At 35.9% G+C, this 22,673-nt stretch overlaps 1 protein-coding gene across 2 annotated transcripts in view; it reads left to right on the forward strand.

Moving 5' to 3' along the window:
• Positions 1-22,673, forward strand: part of LOC150109125 (gamma-tubulin complex component 2-like) — a 491,041-nt gene that overhangs the window by 379,423 nt on the left and 88,945 nt on the right. For both annotated transcript variants that reach the window (XM_090405736.1, XM_090405742.1), the window contains exon 20: positions 10,603-10,676. In XM_090405736.1, coding sequence (XP_090261862.1) covers positions 10,603-10,676 — 74 coding nt within the window. The remainder of the gene's footprint in view (positions 1-10,602; positions 10,677-22,673) is intronic.

Raw genomic sequence — 22,673 nt, forward strand, 5'->3', positions numbered from 1 at the left:
ATGTTAAATTTGGTGTCAGACAAGGATGTACATTAAATATTAAATATTTCAAAAACAGTCTAATCTAAATTCATTCTCTTTTTTTTTATGTAAAAATACATTTAATGAAGACAAAAATACTTGGGTGAGCCAAAAAGAAATGTTATCAGCTCTGTGTAAACTAAAACTGCTGTTAGTGCTACAAAACTGTAAATGCAGTACAGTTAGAAAAATTCATGCCATTTGGAAAAAATCATCACTTAAATGAGTTAACCAATGTTATTGTGGAGGTAGCAAGAATTTTTTTAGATGTATTTTGCAAAATGCATAAACACTTTCAAAGATTTGTTTTCTATGCATAGGTTATATAGGGTGAATGATCCAAAAGGTCACAAACACACTATAGAACTAAATTGCTATAAACAAAGCTTATAACTGTATCTTTACAAAGGCAAAAATAAATAACATCAGTAAAGCAAATGTTCAAAATGCTTACGTTATTCTTGAATGCAGGCACTCATCTTTTTGCCAAATTGAAGGCAACTCTTCAAAGCATGGAATTACTGACTGCTCTGTTTGCTTCAGTGATGTTCATCTTCAGCTCATCTTCAATCTCAAGGAGAGCCACGAAATGGGCGACGATGTCTTGTACGGTGCACTGTTCTATGTCGTCTCAAAGAAAATGGGTCCAACAAGGCAATGGCGTGATACTGTACACAACATTCCAATTTTCAGAGAATGCAAGGGCATTTAAAAACATAGGGATTTTCTGATGATCAAATTCTGTTATTTTAGCAATTGACATATCCACTCAGGTGGAACCATCACTGAAGAAAACTTGTCTAGCTCGTGAACTCCATTTTCTTCAACAAATGATCAAAACCACCTACAGTACACAACACATTTTTCCTTATCCAGTAGCTTCAATTCCTGAACTGAGTGAACATGATATGAATGAAGCTTTAATTGTTTGGTGGGTTTGTGCAGAAAGTTTTCTAAGACTCTTAGAAGATGAAGATTGCAACATGTCGTGTACTCCAGTCACTTTAGCTTCAGTCAAAATGGAAGGTCTACCATGCCGTTTTTTTGTCTGTAGCTGATCCAGTTTCCAAAAAGCATTTGATTAATCTCATAATTGTCGAATACTGAGGAACAACAGAGTTGGAATGCTTCTGACAAAACTCCTCCACAACATTTGCATAAGAATGCAGGCAAAATAACATTCCAAAATAAATACTCATTGCTCCTGAGAAAGTATTTCACTTTCCACATAAACAAAAATGTGCAGTGGATGCCCATTACCTGACATATAGCAGATAGATTAAATGATAGTGGCCAATAGTCCTAGGGTGACATCTATAAACAAAATGAATAATTAGAATTGAAACACTTATTGAATTAGAATTGAAGCTCAGTTTCAACTTGGATGTGGGTGACTTTTGGATCGCCCTGTACTTCTTACCAGATGGATTTGATTGGAATTTGGAAATGAATTACAGATCAAAGGGACAAAGAAATGGAGACAGATCAATGATACACCAGTTTGAGACAAATACACCATCTAACCTAATTCGTGTAAGGAAGAGGAAAGTGCAGTAAGTCCTTGATTTATACAGGTTGGTTGGTTGGTTGGTTTATAGTTTAATTGGTACAAAAACTATAAAGGTCATACTGTACCAAACTAAAGGTTATAACATTAGCATTTACAGAAAAATAGTTTCTCAAAGCAGCATCTCTAGGTAAACAGAACTGCTGCAGAGGGCACAGCAACACACAAGGTGGGAGGTTATTACATTAGTGCAAAAATAGTTAACAATATAAGTTAATACATAATATATGAAACACTAAGCCAAGGAATGCAGTATCTACATATATGTAAGATTATAATAGATGCCTTTATAGCAGTACAAAATAAGCAAAAAGGGATTATTATACAATATGCATGGATGAAAATTAAATTTAGCAATGCAGTAGAAACAGAATTTAGAATACATATAAACAGATTTTCTAGAAAGTACACAAATAGGTAAGATGTGATTATTCGAAAAATAAAGTAGTAAATAAGATGCATACACAAAATGCATGTTAAGTGATGCAATATCTACATATAAACAAAATTACTGCAGAAGTTTCAGCAGTACATAAATAGATAATTATAGGTTAACATATGTATATACAAAACAAGTCGAGGAAAGCAGTGTCTACATCTAGTAAGATTATAACAAACATTATCATACTAATAAAAGGAATTATTATACAGCATTGATGCATAAAATTTAAGTTTAGCATTATGGTATTTACATATTAACAAAATTACAGCAGGGTGATACAAATATACAAGATCAAGGTCCATGGTAATGTATAAAAGTTAAGCAAAAAAAAGTATTTACATATAAACAAATTTATGGACAAATGTGTTTGTACAAATTAATTCTTTCTAAAAAATTAAAAACATCACGCAATTTGCCAGAGTCTGCTAGCATTTCCCTGAGTGTATATGGCTTGGCTAGATAGGTGAAAATTTCATTCCTCTCTCGTATAAATTTTTGACAATTCTACCAGAATATGATGAGTAGTGAGATGTGTGTTGCATTTTTCACATATGGGAGGGTCATCAGCTCTCAGTAAATGAGAATACGTAAGGGAACTGTGACCTATGCGGAGCCTAGCAAGGACAACCTCCACTCTTCTCTTTTTACGTTGACTAGAATGCCAGTGTTTAATTTCAGGTTTAATGTTATATAATTTGTTTGTTGATGTTTCTTGCCATGTTAACTCCCACTGAGCAATTAGCTTTGATCTTATAAGTTGTCTGTAGTCTGTATATGGAACTGTCAAATAGTATGTGGAGAAGGTATGGGCTGATTTAACAGCTGCATCTGCAGCCTCATTTCCTTTGATTCCGATGTGGCTGGGAATCCAGCAGAACTGAACATCGAAATTAAGGATTTTCATTTTGTGAAGCAGGTGTAGCACTTCATGAAGTACTGGATGAGAATTAAACAAAGGAGAAGAGATAGCCTGTAAAGAACTCAATGAGTCTGTATAAATTATACACTTTTGGTAGCAGTTTTCTTTTATATGCACAAGTGCAAGCTGAATGGCATGTAACTCTGCTATATAATTACTGCAGTCAGGTGGGATCTGATTTGAGATAATAATGTCAGGAAACACAGCAGCACAGCCAACAGAGGTGTTAGTTCTTGAACCATCAATATAGATGGGTAAGAAATCAGCGTGTGCTGCTCTGTGTGCATTAAACAATTGCAGGTAGATGGATGATAGGGTATAAGATTTCTGTAGCTGACAAAATGAGAGGTTGCAGGATTGTGTGCAAACCTGCCATGGAGAAATGCTGTCATGTTTAGTGTACCTAATGTTGTCAACATTTATACTAACAGCTTGCATAGTTTCTTTAATACAGGGACCAAAGTAGTGTTTGGTCCTTTCCGGATGTCCATGGGTCGCACCGCACGGCAAACACGGCAGCAGGGCGTTGTATCCCAGTGATGGTGGTCTGGAAAAAGGATAGTGAAAAAGACTCAGGAGGAGAAGTAGAGCAAAGAATACGGGAAGAAAAGCAAAGAAAAACAGAGGAAGAATGAAAAAACCCTCCACCATGAACAGGTGCCCCACATGGAGGGGGGGGGCGATTTATACGGGAATTAGGTTTCTGGAAATGCTGGCATATATTGAATTAGCATTATAAAAAACCCAAAGTATAATTTATTTCAGTGGGATGCATTCCAGCATACAAAAATTGACCCCACTCTCCTTCAATAATATAAAAATATAATTATTATTATTGGGCAATTTGGGATTTAGCCGACCAAATTGTATTCTTATTGGTTAAACCAAAATAAAAAATGATGGTACAACATGACAAAATTTCATGCTGGCTGGGGCGTCGCCCGGTTAAACAAGGCCCCCCTTGTTTTCGCCAGGGAACCAGGGCGAACAGCAAAGAGTCAGCTACTGGAACAAATCTGAAAACAGAACTCAACATCACCAGAGTTAAAGATCGGTACTATCAACATAAGAAGCCTGAATAGCAAAGAAATGGAGCTAGCTGAGGAATTAGATAAGTACCATATCAACATAATAGGGGTGACTGAAACAAAAAAGACAAAAATGGTGAGATCTTTCTGAGCAATAAATACAAAATGTTATATTCAGGCAATGACAATCAAGGAAAAGAAGGAGTAGCCATAGTATTCAACACAAAATACGAGGCTAATCTTCTTGAATGGCAGTCAGTCTCAAGTAGAGTAATGTGGGCAAATATGAGAATGGGGAACTGGACAATGAGACTTATTTGTGCCTATGGTCCCACAGAAGGTTCTACTAAGGTAGAAGTGGAGGAATTTTTTGAGGATTTAGAAAAAGCAACTGACACAGTGAAAAAGGAAAAGTTGGTCCTTGTTGGGAATCTAAATAGCAGAGTAGGAAATGATTGTGAGACATACAAAAATATTTTGGGAAAATTTGGAGAAAAGAGCAAAGCTAATAATAATGGCAAATATCTGTTGGATTTCTGCTCAGGACATGGACTGGTTATTACTAACACCATGTTCCAACATAAAAATGTGCACAAATTCACATGGAGAGAAGAGGCTAGGAATAAGAAAAGTCTCATTGACTATGTTATTGTTGATAGTGATGTTTTCTCCCTGGTGCAGGACACCAGAGTGTACAGAGGATTTGAAATTGGAAGTGATCACTATTTAGTCTTGAGCAGGATAAAATTGAATTTCATATTGAAAAGAATAACATGTAAGAAAGTTTTAAAGCGAATAAAAGTTGAGCAGCTATCAGATGTGAATTGTAGACTAAAATACAGAAATATTATTGAAAAGAAAATGAAAGAGTTTGAGAACAGGAATCAAACCTTGGAGATTCAGTGGCAAACTCTGAAGGAAACATTGATTGATTCTGCTAGAGAGGCATGTGGTGAGGTTGTGTGCAAGGATAAAAAAATCAGAACTCCCTGGTGGACACAGGAAGTTAAAGACGCAGTGAAGGAAAAGAAGAAAGCATATCAAAAGTTCCTGGCAAATAAGTCAGCTTTTACTCTTACAGAATACAGAGACAAATGTAAGAAAGCTAAACAGTGTGTAAAACTAGCTAAACAAAAGTCATGGGAGGACTTTGGCAAGAATATAGAAAATAAATATCAAGAAGGTGGCAAAATATTCTGGAGGTTGTTGAAGAAGCTTAGGAATGGAGGAAAGAGTGCTGTAAAAGGAATTAGAGATGATAAAGGTGAAATGAAAACAGGAGAAAAAGATATCCTTGAAGTATGGAGTAATTACTTTGAAAAACTGCTAAATGAAACAAGCAGTGATGACAGCACAGTGATAAAAAACACTGACCAGGCATGCAGTCAGGAATACATATCCATACTTGAAGTAGAAAAAGCCATCAAAGGCTTGAAATGTGGAAAGGCAGCAGGAGTAGATGATATTCGACCAGAAATGCTGAAGTATGGTGGTATAAGAGTCTTACAGTGGCTGCACTGCATAGTTCAGAAAGCCTGGACAGAGGGACAAATTCCCGATGATTGGAGTAGAGCTCTCATAGTACCCATATATAAAAAGGGAAATAAAACTGAATGTGAGAATTACAGAGGTATTTCCCTACTGAGTGTTCCTGGCAAGATCTATGCAAGTATACTTGAGAAACAGTTGAGAAGAATTGTGGAAGAAAAGCTTGGTGAAGAACAAGCTGTATTCAGGCCAAATAGAGGCTGTCAGGATCAGATCTTCGCTTTACGGCAAATAGTTGAGAAAGCATGGGAATATAACAAAGATCTGTATTTAAGTTTTGTCGATTTGGAAAAGGCATATGACAAGGTGCCAAGAGAGAAGCTATTCAATACGCTGCAGTTATATGGTGTCAATGGGGCATTATATCAAGCAATACTTAGTCTTTATTTGAGTTGTGAGTCAGCAGTTAGAATTGAAGGAAGTACAGGAAAATGGTTTAATGTTAAATCTGGTGTGAGACAAGGATGTACATTATCCCCTCTGTTATTCATTATCTATATGGATCACATTATGAAGGAATGTGGTATTAAACCTCATATCAAAATTGGAGATGTTAATGTCAGCTCTTTGCTTTATGCAGATGATGTTATACTTCTAAATAAATCCGCTACATGTCTGCAAGATTCTCTGACTAAATTGAATAGCTGCTGTAATAGATATGGTATGAAGGTCAGCAATAAAAAGACAAAGACAATGAAAATGGGCAGAATCATTGAAAATGTCAACTGTGTTGTGAATGGAGAACCTGTGGAACAAGTAAAACATTTCAGCTACTTAGGCACAATTTTTACTGAAGATGGTAAACTAAATATAGAAATAGACAACAGAATCAGCAAAGCTGGTATGGCAGGAAGCCAATTTAATAAATTCATATGGAATAAGAAAGAAATTAGTCAGAACACTAAATTAGCTGTATACAAGACAGTGTTCAAACCAATTTTAACATATGGATCTGAGGGCTGGGTCAGAAGTAAAACTTGACCAAAGACTAGAGACCGCAGATATGAGAGTCCTGAGAAAGATTAGAGGCGTGAACAGATGGCATCAATGGCAATATCATATTAAAAATGAGGATATTAGGAAAGAACTTGACATTGTCAGCATCCAGGAATGCGTTAGCAGAGCTAATCTCAGATGGTATGGTCACTTGAATAGAATGGGAGAGGAAAGATTAGCAAAACAAGTGTTCTCTGCCAGGTTGGCCGAAAAACGACCCAGAGGAAGACCAAGATATAGGTGGATTGATACGGTACAAAGTGCCTTAGACGATAGAAATATAAGATCTGATAATGTTGGAGTTTTGACAAGTAACAGACTGATTTGGAGGAAAATTGTAGATAGGAAGTTAGTAATGATGTAATTTTTCATGTAGTACTGTCATATCCTGTACACCCCTTGAGGGTACATGGCACGAATTTGATGATGATGATGATGATTATTATTATTATTAATCTTATTACGGGTATCTCCATGGAGTCAGTAGACTCATCGCAGGAGACCCAAACTAGCATAACAATATCTGTCATATCTCTTCTTGAATTCATTTACAGACGAACAGCTCACAACTAAGTCAGGCAATGAATTCCACTCATTCACCACCCTCCAGGGAAAAAAACCTTGTTCTGACACCCTTGTTAACCACACTCTTCTTTAATTTCCAGGGATGACCTCTTGTTCTTCCATCACTATCACACAGCTGAAACATTTCCCCTTCATCAATCCTATAAAAACCTTTGAGTAATTTAAATGTTTCTATCATATCCCCTCTTCTCCACCTATCAACCAATCTCTGCATCCACACGCTCTCAATCTATCGATGTAGGGAGCATTTTTTACATCACTCACCAACTTGGTCACTCTTCTCTGAACCCTCTCCATAGCCTCCTCATCTCCAAGGAATCCTGGTGACCAGACCTGAGCTCAGTAATCCAAATGTGGAAGTATCAACGCTTTATAAAGGGGAATAATAACCTCTTTATCTCTGGATATCAGTGTGTACCTCAACAACCAAGTATTCCTATGTGCTATCTTGAACACCTTAGCAATGTGTCCTCTCAACTTCATCTCCCTATCTACCAACACCCCTAAGTAAGTCCCTAGCCTCATCAATCCTGCGTACTGTTCCATCAATGTAGTACACAGCTGGTAATCTTTTAATCCCAAAATGCATGACTTTACACTTTTCCACATTGAACTGACATCCATTATCTTTTGCCCATTCTACCAGCTTATTTAAATCATCCTGCAAACTTTCAACATCAGCTTGATTTTTTATTGCGCTACCCAACTTTGCATCATCAGCAAACAATGAATATTTCCCTGTAAGCCATTTCCTATATCATTTATATACAAATTAAACAACAATGGCCCAAGCACAGAGCTCTGAGGCACACCACGGTCACCTGCCTCATTTTGGACTCAGCTCTTCCATACACCACCTTATGGTATCTCTCCCTGAGCCATTCTCCTATCCATATCACCAATTTAGTATCCATTCCCATCTGCTCCAATTTGTGTAACAGTGTTCCATGGGGTATCCTGTCAAAAGCCTTAGCAAAATCCAGAAGTACCACTGTGTAGCCAGTTCCTTTGTCCAACTCAGATGTCATTCTATTATAAAAAGTTAATAGTTTGCTAAGGCAGGATCTATATTTAACAAAACCATGTTGGCCTCTATAGAGTATCATATCCTGATCCACCCATTCTTGAATTTTGTCTTTAACCAACTTTTCCAATACTTTTACCACTACTCCTGAGATGGTGATTGGTCTGTAATTAACTACTGCAGTTTTAGAGCCACCCTTATGCAAAGGAACTACTTTGCCTAACTTCTACTCCCTAGGGACCATACCAGAGTTCAAACTTAAATTAAATATCCAAGTAAGAGGGGTTGACAATTCATTTGCACATTCACGCAACCCCCTAGCTGATATTCTATCTAAGCCTACAGCAGTGTTTGCATTTAAATTTTGCAATATATTAAATACCTCTGATTCTTTAGCTTCAATTCTCACATTAGTTATTGCTGCAGGTAGAGATATCCTCACTTGGGTGATAGACTTTTGAAAAGTGATCACTCAGTAACTCGACTATTACATCTGATTTTTGTCACCTCAATACCATCAGCATCCACTAAAGTTATCCTTCTGAAGTCATTCTTCCTCTTACTTGCTACATAGCAGAAGAACTCTTTGGGATTATCTTTGATCTCTTTGGCTAAGGTCTTCTCATAATCTGATTTAGCTTTTCTTACTATGCTGGTAACCTTCCTAGCTTGAGCCTTGTACTGCTCATGGCTGTACTGATCACCTTTCTCCTTGTAAATTCTCCATAACATTTTTTTTTTTTTGCAGATCAAGTTTGATACTACTGCTCATCCATCTAATGCCTGCCTTGTTTGACTTCCTGACCATGGGGATACACTCTGATATTGCTTTCCTCAGATACAATTATAATCCAATCAAATTAAAATACAATTATAATGGTACCTGTATATACAGTAAACAGACAGGCATTACTCCCCAATATTCTTCTCAAAAATGTTTGAGAAGAATATCTTTAATAAGATCCTTAATTTAAGAAAGTCACAAACACTGGATTCCTTGAAACTGAGAAACTGAATATTACATTCAAAAGTGAATTTAATACAAGAGTGAATAATATTCACCCTCATATTAAATTCACTTTTAAATTGAAAGTCAACAGGTCTTTCCCATTTTTAGACACACTTGCAGAACATACTCAGTTTCTCAGTTTACAGGAAGCCAACAAACACCAGATGTTACTTGCATGCCACATCTCATCACCATTCAGCACAAAAAACAATCATTATTTGTACCCTACATGATGGAGCTTGCAAAATCTCCACTACTATAGATAACAGAAACCAACAATTCAATTATAACCACCCTGCCAAAGAATATTGTAACAGAACATTGGTAAACAAAATTCTATGTCACTCTCTCAGACTGTCAGATGAACACAGAGCACAAGATTTCAAAGGAACAGTGACTCTACCTTACATACAGTCATGTGCTGATAAGATATAAAAGCTACTATTCAATAGAATATAAAGGTTGCCTTCTATCTCCTTCACAATCTCTAATCTCTTGAAACTTCCAAAATCTCTCCATCCACCACTTGATAAAAAACCTAGTGTCATACAAGATCAGCTAGATATGGTTTGTGCCACATGGGACAGATAGGCAGCAGGTCAGAAGACAAAATCAAGTCTGAATACATCAAGGACATTGAGAACGAAAGGAAATACAAATCAGACTGGCAACCCATACAACCAAACTAAACATCAAATATTCTGGCAACAAATCGATATGTTCTAGAAAATAACTTCATAAGACTTGTTGTGCTTTCCTGTTTTTTGTTATTCTTGTTTTCACATATTTCATGTGAATGTTACCTGTTTGTAATCTAATTTTCTAGTTTATTCACTCATTTCTCCTGATGATGTGAAACACATGAATTTCACGAAACTAGTTGAGTAATTAATAAATATTTCAGTTCCATTTGTTTTGTGTTGTAAGAATACTGGCAACAAATTCATATTATATCCTCATTCCACAGAAGCCTGCTTAATGTAAAGATCTATTGTGTTGTTTAATTGATATTTAACAACTCTCCCAAAGAAGTGTACAGAAAGGAAGGTATATGAAACTAGTAGAGAAACATCCAGCTGATAAAGTTTTATCTTAGAATTATATGGTTTTTTATATCAGAACTCTCAAGAATATATATATTTTACTTGCTTTATTCATCCCACTTTCTAATTAGCTTAAATCATGAAATCATTACTTAGTGTAAATTATTTTATGCCAATATGCAAAGCCTTGTGATATGAATAATAAAATTAAAAATTTAGAAAATACAGTCCACTCTCACTATAGCAAACTCATAGGAACCACAGGAAGTGTGTTATAGTGAATATTTTTTATAGTAAATTTCTTTTTGCGTAGCATACTGGCTATTGGATTGTGAATGTGTCTTTTCAGTAGTTTTATTGATGTTTGATTTAGTGAGAGTCATCCATAATGTAATAATGATTGTCTTTATTATATTTCAGAGTAGAACTTCTGCCATATGATCTGCTTTCTCAGATGTTCAAAATTCTTCGCATCAGTGCAGAAGATCAGAAAGGTTTTAAATTGAAACAATTATTTCTGCATTGTTTTTAATTCTTTTTAACATAATATTGCAACCTGCAACTAAAGATGCATTATGTGAAATTCCACTGCTGGAATTCACAAAATTTGCCAAGAAACTTACACTAAGGCTATTACACTTTTTTATAAAATCTTTATCAAGTAGCTTTATTTTTATCCTCCTACATGTTTCGCCAATCTGTTTCTATTGGCATCCTCAGGGAATACAAATCAGTAAGCACAAAATGAAGGTTACAGACTAGGTTATAACCGATGGTTCTAAATCATACAAAAATTGGTATTGTGCGTGACAATGTGCGTGTCTCGTTATCATGATTTATTCGTGATGACTCATGACGTAATTGTTATGAAAGTTCATTTCTTTGATATTTAATGATCTGATAAAAGTTTTCCAAATTTCTGGTAAAATTAGACCTTGATTCTTGTTTAGGTTTTCAGTTTTACGGACGACTGTAGCTGCTTCTTTAAAGGTTCTTGAATGGTAGTTATCTTCTATGTATGGCATAAGGCTCTTATCCCACTCGATGTGATGGTTAGTAGAGGCAAAGTGGCATGAAAGGCCTGAAATGTCTTGTCTGTTATTTCTGACATATCCTATGTGTTCTTTCTTTCTCGTTTCGAAGCTTCTAGATGTCTGACCTACGTAACTAATACCACATGAGCAAGGAATATTATATACTCCAGAGTATTTGTAGAATGGGTGAGGATCTTTCGGTGATCTTAAAAATTTCCGAATAGCATTGATTGGTTTGAATGCCACTCTGATCTTGTATGGTTTTAAAAGGTTAGCTAATTTTTTGGAAAGGTTGTTGACAAAAGGAATTGTAATTGTACTGATGTATTGGACGTCATCACGTTGTCGATGTGGTATATCAGTAAATAGAATCTTGTTATAGAGTCTTTTAGGGTAACCATTTAAAGAAAGTTCTCTGGATATTGTGGTTAATTCCGTTAGTAGGTCATCCTTGTCTGTCGTATACTGTATAGCTCTTTTCTTGAGACTATGGATAATGCTAAGTTTCTGAGCTATGTGATGAGCTGAGTTGAAATGGAGGTAACGTCCAGTATTTGTAGGTTTTCTGTATACAGATAGGTTGATACTATTATTGGATTGTTTCTTTATTAAAATGTCAAGGAATGGCAGTTTTTTATCTTTTTCCATTTCTAATGTGAATTTGATGGTATTGTGGAAACTATTGATTTGGTTGAGGTAATTCATTAGTTCTTCTTTTGTATGATCCCAAATGATAAAGATGTCATCTACATATCTGTACCAAATTTTCGGTTTTGGAAAGATCTGGGTTAAGATTTTTTTCTCTAGATCTTCCATGAATAAGTCAGCACAAGGAGGTGAGAGGGGGCTACCCATAGCTAATCCAGTGAGTTGTTTGTAGATCGTTTCTTGCCAAATGAAATAGTTAGAAGTTAAACAGTGATTGAACAAAGTAGTGATGTTTCTTGGGAACAATTTGTCTAAGATGTTGATGACTTCAACCACTGGAATGTTAGTAAACAGAGATGTGATGTCCAGGCTTGCTAGTATATCCTCTTCAAAAATAGGGATGTTTTTTATTTTATCTATAAAATGTTTTGAGTTTTTAATATAAGTATCCGAGACGTGGATGGGTTGTTATAAAATCTTCGCAAGATACTTGGATAGTTGGTAAGCGGGAGAATAGATTCCATCAACTATTGGACGTAATGGTATACCTTCTTTGTGAATTTTTGGAAGGCCATACAATCTAAGAGTAAGAGGGTGCATAGATTTTAATTTTTTTATAATTTCTATAGGCCAATTATTCATTCCACGTAATAATTCATTGGTGTCATTATGATTTTTAGTGGTAGGATCTCTACTGAGAACTTCATATACAGACCTGTCAGATAATAGATTTTTAATTTTTTCTTTATAATCTGAAGTATTTAATATAACTGTATTATTACCTTTGTCGGCTTTGAGTATGATGATATCTTTATTATTCCTTAATTTGAGAAGCGTTCTTCTTTCCATTTGGTTAGAGTTGGTGTTAGGAGATCTTGACTGAGCTGAAAGGATTATGCTGCTTTTTAATCGCAAGTCATTAGCTGTTGGAGCTGGTAGTAATGAGAAGGCTTTTTCTAAGTTGCAGATGAACTCTATTTTAGGAATGACAGTGGGTTTTAAAACAAAGTTGAAACCTTTTTTGAGGATAGAGTTTTTAGATGAGTTTTAAGTAAACCTGAGATCTCTATCCTCAAAAAAGGTTTCAACTTTGCTTTAAAAACCCACTGTCATTCCTAAAATAGAGTTCATCTGCAACTTAGAAAAAGCCTTCTCATTACTACCAGCTCCAACAGCTAATGACTTGCGAAAAGCAGCATAATCAGAAATGGAAAAAACCCAGGTTTTTTTGAATAATATATATATACATATATATTATATTATTAGGGATGGGCAGAGCGTTTTTATATTTATATAGGGTTGGAAAGGGTGAAGGGGTTGAAAACAGCAACTGATTTTTAGAGGGGGAGGAGAAGGTGGTTGGCGGGGGTGCAGTCCGTTTCGACTATGCTTGGTCGTCGTCTGAACACATGGAGGAAATGGATGCTATGTCAGGACGGGTAGGTGATTCTGCTTTTGAAGTGTTTGTGTTACCACCTATTGGTCGGGGTTGTGAAGCTTCCAAACCTCGGAGATTATGTAGTGCCTGTGGACATTGATAGCGTTCGCATCACATTGTTTCGTTGTCTTGTCTGTCTACTATGATGGCCTTGTCGATCTGCGGGGTATGTTTTTGTTCAAGGGCGTGAACAGCTATTTCTGTTTTTCCTGTGTTGTGTATTCGATTTTTCTTTTTGATGTTGCGTTTTTTAGTGTTTAAATGTTCTGGAATAGGGATGTTACAATTGCGGAAGTGTTCTTGTAGTCTTGCCCATAAAGATCTGATAGTGGAACCCGTGTAGGTGATATCACAGTCTTTTTGGCAGGGAAATTTATAGACCACATTGTGATGTTCAAATATTTCTTTCTGTGTGTGAGGTTTGGTGGATTTTAGGAGATTTGCCAGTTTTTGGTTTGTGGTGAATACCAGTTTGTAGTCAGTATGTTTGAAGATGTATTTATAGGCTTTGTATGTGTTTTGTGTGTATGGTAGTTTGATAATTTTTTGTGTTGGGAAGTTTGTTTTGGTACTTGGGTTGTTTTGGCGGTTTTGGGCTGTCTTGTTTGCGTAATTTATTAGTTGTGTAGCATAGTTGTGATTTTTGAAGATCTGTGTTAGTTTTTTTATTTCTGCATTTAGATTACTCTCATTGGTTGAAAATTTGTATGCGTTTCTGAATTCTGATAAGGTGACTGATTTTTTAATGGAATATGGATGGCATGAGTGGAAATGGAGGTAGTTTCCGATATGCAAGGGTTTGTGGTATACTTTTGTGGCTATTTTGTTGTATGTTCTGATTAATGTCAAGTTTAAGAAATTGATGGATTTGTTCTGTTCGGTTTCTATGGTGAATTTTAGTCTGTTGCTGTAACTGTTTAGGGATGCTTTTAAGGTGGTGATATGTGTAGGATTTCCAATGCACAGAATATCGTCCACGTATCTGCCATAAAAGGTGATGTGGGGGGGGGGTGATTCTATGTGTGCTAGGAATAATTCAGCTAGTTGTCCACTGATGTTTTGGCCCATGAGGAGTCCGAAGATTTGAATGTACATGTTGTTGTTGAACTTGAAGAAGTTTGCCGAGATTATTAGTTTTATTAAGTTAATAGTGTCATTGGGCATTCGTTTAGTACGAGAGTGTAGGGTGTGGTCTTCTGTGAGTAGTGTACGATGTCTAAAGTTCTGGGGATGTCCACGTTGGTGTATAAAGAGGCCGCATCCAATGAAATGAGGATGTCTTCCTGGGATTGGGTTAGGTTTTTTATTTTTTTGAAAAGGTCGTCTGTGTTTTTTATCATGAAGTTAGAAGTTGAAATTAATGGTTTGAGAAGTTTCGCAACGAATTTTGATAAAGGTGGTGTTTTTGTAGGAGACTATTGGCCTCATCTGGTACCCGTCTTTGTGGGTTTTTATTTGTCCAAACATACAAGAGGTGCGGGGGGGGGTTGTGTTTTTCATTGTGGTTTTGTCTATTTTGTTTTCATTTTTTAGCGTGTGTAGGGTACTGTTGATTTGTTTAATGAGGTCGGGGTGGGGTCAGTTTGGATTTTTTGGTAGGTGTGTTGGTCGGTTAAAATAGCTGTTATTTTGTTGTGGTAATCGGTTTGGTTTGTGATGACTACTGTACCCCCTTGGTCAGCTTTATTGATAATGATGTTCGGGTTCCTTTTTAGGGATAATAAGGCTTTTTGTAAGTTGGGGGTGATATTTGGTTTTATTATTATTATTCCTGACACCTCCAAGGAGTTCGAAGATTCATTGCGGGAGGACACCTACAACTGTCTCAACCACTGCACCGAACCTCTACTACGAATCATCTCCATCTACCGTTTATTTTACAGTTTATGATGTTGTTAATTTTGTGGAATATTGTTTCTTTGTTAGGGTCATACTTTAATTTTGCTTGAATTTCGGTAATGATGTCTCTCTTTTGTATGTATTTTGGGGATATGCCAAAGTTTAGTCCATTGCTCAGGATGGATTTTGTCGGGTGTGAGGTTGTGGTGCGATAGATTCATGATGGAATTGTTTTTTGTGGGTTTTAAGGTGGTAATATCCAAAGGTTTGGAAGCAGCGTGATTGTTGTATTGGGTGTTTGTTAGTGCGTACCATTTCTTTGCGTGTTGAGCTTCTAATAATAGCGTGTAGTCGTTGATGTGAGATTGGGTAATATCCCAAAAGACTACCCATTCGTTTGGGGTCAGTAGCATTTTGAATCGGTTTTTTGTTTTGTGAATGTATGAATATGCTTGTTGCTTTTTTTAAATTTAAATCTGTTGTTTATGGCTTGTTTTATGAGAGCACGGGATGCCCGGTAGCAAATTTTTTTGTTGCCACGTACTACCGCGAATTTTGGTGTGATGTTGTGATCGAGGCATTTTTTGTGCAGTGTATGTTAGGATGGTTTTTTGTTATGTACCTTTTGTAAAGTTTATGCACTCATTGAACGTGTGACGTGCAACCATGACATATGCTTTTGTTGGTATGTGCGTTAAGCGAATGCTGTTTTTAAAGGTGTTTTTGTGATGGGGGGGTTATGAGTAGAGAGAGCCAATGATAGGGGTTGTGTGGTTATAAGACACAAGTAAATTATGGATATTATTTCTGGGAAAATCCCATGTTACTCCTCTTACAAACTATTATATTTACGGCTATTTTACCTGCTTCTGTTTAGGAGTGCTCCCTGTTTAAATGTCATTGGCTTTTTTACTCACAGATTCTTAGGGCATTATAGATGTATATTTACCAAAGATCTTTTTTTATTTATCTTGAAGAATATAAGTCGTATATTAATCATGAGCCTGAATACTCTAGACTTGCTGACTATGCACTAAATATAGAGTTCATTGGAACAAGACAAGAATCCTTCATAAAAGCTATATCTTCAAAGAACTTGTTTATTAAGAAATGTGTGAAACATTACTTCATTGTCCTAACTTAAACAGATCTGATGGTCTATGTCTGTCCCCTTTATGGGAGATAGTATTTTATAAATCTACTAATCATTCCTAACTTTACATATTATTTATTTACTTAAATATAAAGAGCCAATAGGCTTCATTTTGGCAATATGAAGCCTATTGGCTCTTTATATTTAAGTAACTTAATGGTTGCACTTTTTGACAACTCATATAGCAGAGTATATAAGTTCTTTTCGCTGTACCCTTTGGTATTTATTTGGTCTAGCTACTCACTGATGAAGCCTCAATAAAGGCTGAAACCGGTCTGGGTAGTGACCTTCCACCATAATGTAATAACAGCATACATTTCCTAGGAAATGTGTTTTTACATTATTGAAATTCCAAGAATAGCGATCAGAACTTTACCACCATTGCTGCGAGTTGCCCGAGATTGTATTACGTACTAGGATTACTTGCATTAGGTCACGCTAGTAATCGCCAAAAACTTTTATAGTTTACTATATTCGGCATGAAACTCTCTGATTCCAATCTTTGAGTTTCTTATTCGGTTTTAAAACAATGTGGTATTTAATATCCCCTTAATATAAAAAAAAAATATTATTTATTTTTAGTTAGGAAATTATTGACCAATTTAGCTGTCTTATATTAGCTACTCAGGTGGTGCTTTTGTTAGAATTTTCTTTTATTATTTGATTGCCTTTCTGTAGATGCCTTCATAGGCATCTTCAGCTGAAGATACCTATAAAGCTTAGGCAAAAATATTACATTATAAATAAGTTTTTTACGCGAGTCTTCTGTTTATAAATTGTTATTAGAAATCAGATTGATTATATACTTATTTGGAAAAGATAGTCAAATTATGCAAACAAAAATGTATGTAGGAGCAGATATAGTCTCAGACCACATTCCAGTTGTTTTAAAATTAAAAATAAGACTGACAAACAGTAAGAGTAGGAATAATTAACTTTGCCTGGATCTTACTTACCTTATGACTCTAAAAATAAGTATGCAACAAAAACTGAAAGTTGCTTTCACAGAAAGTTTAATTAAGAACCTGAAATGGAAACTAATAAATTAAAAAGAATGGAAATTTTCAAGGAGATTGTTAAAAATTCTGTCTATAACTGTATCCCCCAAAGAAGACTCAAAATAGAAACAATAAGGAAAGCATGCAGAGAAACCACAGAAACTTGGCTTAATAATAAGTTCAAGGCTATACACGGTACTATCAAAAAGAAACCAGACTAGGCTAATAAAATCTTTACAACTTACCCAACTTAAATTTGTATCAACCCCCTTCAAAGTAGTCCCCTACTGAGTTCCTGCAACAGTCTCACCACTTTCACCATGCTCCAAAAGCTTCCTGGAAGTCTTTTTGTTGAAGTGCATCATCTTGGATCTCCTTAACAGTATCGAACTTCTGCCCCTTCAGCCTTGATTTCATTTTTGGAAACAAAAAGAACTCACAAGGGACGAAATCTGGCAAGTAAGGAGGATGTGGGACAACACTATGCTGTTGGCCAGCAAAACTCATGTTTTTAAGGTGGGGGAGAGGGAGGAAGCATTGTCATGGTGGAGGAGCCAGTTGCTGCTTTGCCACAGTTCCATTCTTTTGCAATGAATGTCTTCTCTCATCTGCCTTAAAATGTTGCAGGCTCCTTCTAGTCAGAAGTCAAGAGACAGAGAACAAACGTGGCAATGACATGATGCATGTTCAAATCTCTCGTGGTGGTCATTTGAGCTGCTCCATATGAAATCCCAATATGGTGATATGTCGATCTTCATGGATGATCTGTTGAATTTTTTTGACATTTTCTTTGGTCATGCTGGTGGACGGTTGTTCCATCTTCTCTTCATCCTCCAAGGTGGTTCTGTAGTAGATCTAAAAATAAATAAACAAGAAAATGAATGATTCATGGAACTTATCAAGAGTAAATAGTAAAATGTTATTTGAAATAAGAAATTAGGAAAAGGTAGGTTGATTACATTTTATATCTTTTCAGGTATAAGGAGAGAGAGATATAATAACATTCTCAAATGATCCTCCAATAGTAAAAGAGGAAATACTAAGTGCTATAAGAGCAAAGAGAGGATAATAACTAAGTCAAGATAGCTTTCATTTAGAAATAGTACATACCCTAGAAGAAAGTAGAATAGAACCACTAAAAAACTATTTAATTACATTTTCAAAAGTAGGTATTTCCTGATGAACTCAAGAATTCCATATTTATAAATATCCCAGGTAAAGGCTTGGGCAGTTGAATTTGAAGATTACAGACCAGTAAGCCTAATGAACCACTTAACAAAATTACTGTTTCAAATTATATTGGAACAGATAAAAATCAAAAAACAGCAAATAAAATAAACTGTGTCCAAAGTGGATTTCTGAAAAATGGAAGAAAAGGAGTGTTTATCTTCAATATCAGAATGAGACTACAAAAAATATTGAAATTACAGAAAGATGTTTATCTGTATTTACAGATTATAATAAAGCACTTGATAGTATTCATCATATAAAATTAATAGAAACTTTAACCTATTCCATATAATGACTCCAACGTTGGTGCTATAGAAAGCCTTGATGTTCCCTAGTGTTGGAGTCATCACATCATCTAAGTTTCTTTTTCAGAAGGAATATAATTCTTTAAAGTTCTTGTAATGCTTCACAATGTAATAGTATTATTTTTCATCCATGAAACTTTTTGTGTTATACAAACGATGATGATGTGTTAGTTAGCTGCCAGGTGTTGATTGCAAGGTGACTAGGAATAAATATACACACATAACCACAGTAATAAGAATAAATAGTTAATAATTTTTTATGTAAAAAGTATGATTTGAGTAAAACATTATAAAAAATGCTGAGCGATGAAGATACGAGTGTCAGTGAGTATATACCAGATGAAACTGATAGTTTGATAACAGTGACAATTTGGGATTTGAAGGCATGCTCATGTTGTTGTTGTCAAGTTCATTGAAGAGATTCTAGATATGACTGTGGAACTGTAAAACTGCTTTGGCAGTCTGTTGAACTTTGATGGAGTAGAGCTTTTTTCTAGGGTTATTGTCAATTTTCTGTAGAGCAGCAGCAATTGCTGGACAAGAATAGATGGGCAGGTGTAAGTTCAACTCCTGGACAGTTCTTACATGCTTCATAGCTCCTACTACCATCTGGCTGAATTTTCATGCCTTTAAAACGTTCTGTCCTTAGTCTGGTTACTAAGGGAAGAATGTAATTTCACTGATTACATTTTTCTTCTTGAGTGTTTGTTTTATCAGTCTTATTTTGGCGACTGAGTTAGCATCAGCTAGTGATAGTTAATGTAACTTTTGAGATAAATGGCTTGCTTCTTTGACCAGACTGTCTGCTCTATCATTTCTTTCAATATTTACATGGGCTGGTATCCATTGCAGTATACAGTTCTTATTTTTCAAATTTAACATTGTTAGTTGTTCATGAATTTCGTGTGTGAGTTTTGTTTTTCCATTTTTTAATGCTTCAAGTGCAGATTTAGAGTCACTGTAGATGGTTATTCCTTCTGTATTGTTTATTATTGGCTGTTAATTTGCAAATGACGTTTGAAGGTATTTTGCCAGCTGAGGTTTTGATTTTCATTTCCTCACCTCCAGTAGAGTTAGAAAAACCCCTCAACCTCCTTGGCTGAGTGCTTCATCAGTGGAGGCAATGACATGGTTTAGATTATTTAAGTGATGTATAGTGTCAAGTCCTTTTCTTTTATTTTCTTCCTGTGAATTCTTTTTTGAACAAGGTTCTAGGAGATTTAAGTTTATCATTGTGTTTTTGGTAGAATACTGGAAAGGAATGGCTCTTTGCTTATTTCAGTGGCAAGTGTTCTAAGTCTATCTGTTTTCTAATTTCAAGATCGTATTATAAAGTGGGTGATCTCTTTAGTCTATATTTTCTTGTCCAGGCATCGAAAGTCCTGAGTGAGATGTGATCCTGTTGTTGGCTCCTGATTCTGTTAGTGAATTTAATTGTGGAGATTTTTCTTCTGTCTACTAATATGCGAAGTCCACATTCTTGTTGAGATTTTAAATTATTTGTGGATGAGACTGCACCTATAATAATTTTTGCTGCTCTTGATTGTACTTTGTCAAATTTTACTTTTGAGATAGTAGAAGCTGGAGCCCAGCTTGATGAGGCATATTCCATAGTGGGTTGTATGAGTGTGGTATATGTAGTTTTGAGTGTCTTCGGTTTTGCACTCCATTTTGATCCACAAAGCCTTTTGATATTAAGCTTTTTAAGAGCTTTATTAGATATATTTGTAATATGAGTTGTAAATCTCAATTCAGTATCTAGGGTTAGGCTGAAGTATTTTTGGAACCTCTGTTTTTTTTTATTTTGGTATTATATATTTTGATTGGGGGGGGGGGGTTGAAATTGTGTCTATTTTTTTCTGTCAGTGGAGAAGATGCTCAGTTTTGATTTTTCTGGGTTTATCTGTAATTTAAGTTTCTTTGCCCATCTTTCTAAGCCTTTTAATGAATTATTTAGGAATTTTTCAGATTGTTGAGGATTACTGCTTATGTGCCAGATTGCTATATCATCTGCATAGCATGCTATTTTTGTGTCATTTGTTATGTGAGGATGGATATTGTTCATATAGATGAGAAATAGGAGTGGACTTAAGACAGAACCTTGTGGGACTCCAGCCCAAGTTCGATGCATGTTGGAATAAATTCCATTAACTTTTACTTTAATTTTTCTTCCTTTCACGAAATCAGAAATCCAAATTAATGCATTCCCCCTTATTCCAGTATTGTATGCAATTTTTATTAATTTTTGTCTCCAAACATGATTGAAGGCAGCTGTGAGATCCAGGAATATTGCTGTTTTCTTCTTTGGTGTCTTTTCTTGAAAGCCATCTATGACTGATTGGCAAAGATAAAATAATTGATCTTCTGTACTGCATCGAGACCTGTATGCAGTTTGGTAGAAGTTGATCTTGTTATTTTCTAAGAGCCAGTTCATAAGTCTGGTATGTATTATTCTTCCGTTTAGTCTGCAGAGAGTGCTAGTCAAAGCTATTGGTCTGTAGCTTTTATAGTCATTAGGGTTTTTGTTAGGTTTTAGTAAGGGTATAATGACTAATGTTTTTCAGATTTTTGGTAGTTTACCTGTATTCCAGGAAGGGTTAAATATCTTCAGAAGGTTGGCTATTTTTCTCATGTTTTTAATAAAAGTCCAAAAATAAGATCTATTCCGAGTGATTTGTCAGGGTCAATTTGACTAATTGCTGTTTCTAGTTCTGTCATTGAGGTCCTGAGTAAAGATATCTTCAGAAGGATAAGTTCTGGATTGTATTAGCAGATGTTTTGCAATTTTCCTGCACTTTTTGTCTTTGTTGTATTGCAGCTTATTTAGAGTAATGTTTGGCTAGTATATTTGCCATCTGTTTATTTGTTGCTGCTGTATTAGTTCCTGGGGAGATTGTGTTCAAAGAGTGATCAGTGTAGTCTTGGATCTAGTCTATTGCAAGAATTCTTCCCACTTTTTTTTTTGTTTGCAGTTAGAAATTTCATCTTCTATGTTTTTGAAGGATTACATAGATGACAAGAGTTCAAACCTGCCTGGGAGAGACAGAAAGTTTTCCGGTGACAGTTGGCTTGCATCAAGGGTCAGCATTAAGTCCGTTCCTATTTAATATTATGATGGAGGTGGTGACGGAGGAGGAGAGAGAAGACGTGCCTTGGACTATGTCGTATGCAGATGATATCGTGCTGTGTGCAGAATCAAGAGAAGTGGCAGCTAATCTGGAAAGTTTGAGGAAAGTACGGGAAGAGAGAGAGGTATGAGACTGAACCAGAAGTAAGAAGTAAGACAGAGTATATATGTTGCAAAGTGGATGCCAGCCAGGAGACAGATCTGGAGCTTGAAGGAAATGTCATCAGGAAGATCAGTGACTTTAGATACTTATTTTCAACAATGAAAGAGGATGGTGAGGCCAAGAAGGAAGTGGGATGCAGGATGGGGGAACTGGAGAGAGAGATGGCTGGGGTGCTATGCGATAAGAGGATGCCGATCAATCTAAAAGGCAAAATCTACAGGACAGTAGTGAGACCAGCTATGACGTGTGCTATGGAAACTGTGGCCCTGAATCAGCAGGATGGAGGTAGCGGAGATGAGAATGCTTAGGTGGATGTATGGTGTGACCAGAAAGGATCGTCTGAGAAATTACTATGTAAGGGGAATGGTGAAAGTTATGAACCTAGGAGGCAAGATTGAGATGGTTTGGTCATATGATGAGGAGGGAGGAAGCGTATGTGGGAAGAAAGGTCATGCAAATGGATGTGCAGGGGAGGAGGAAATGCGGACGGCCAAAGAAGAGATGGAGGGAGATGGTGATGGAGGATTTGAGGATGAAGAACTTGGATGTGGCCACA

The sequence above is a fragment of the Typopeltis vanoorti genome, chromosome 2 (assembly GCF_054136105.1).
Source record: "Typopeltis vanoorti isolate ZY-2024b chromosome 2, IOZ_Tvanoo_1.0, whole genome shotgun sequence".
NCBI classification, from domain to species: domain Eukaryota; kingdom Metazoa; phylum Arthropoda; class Arachnida; order Uropygi; family Thelyphonidae; genus Typopeltis; species Typopeltis vanoorti.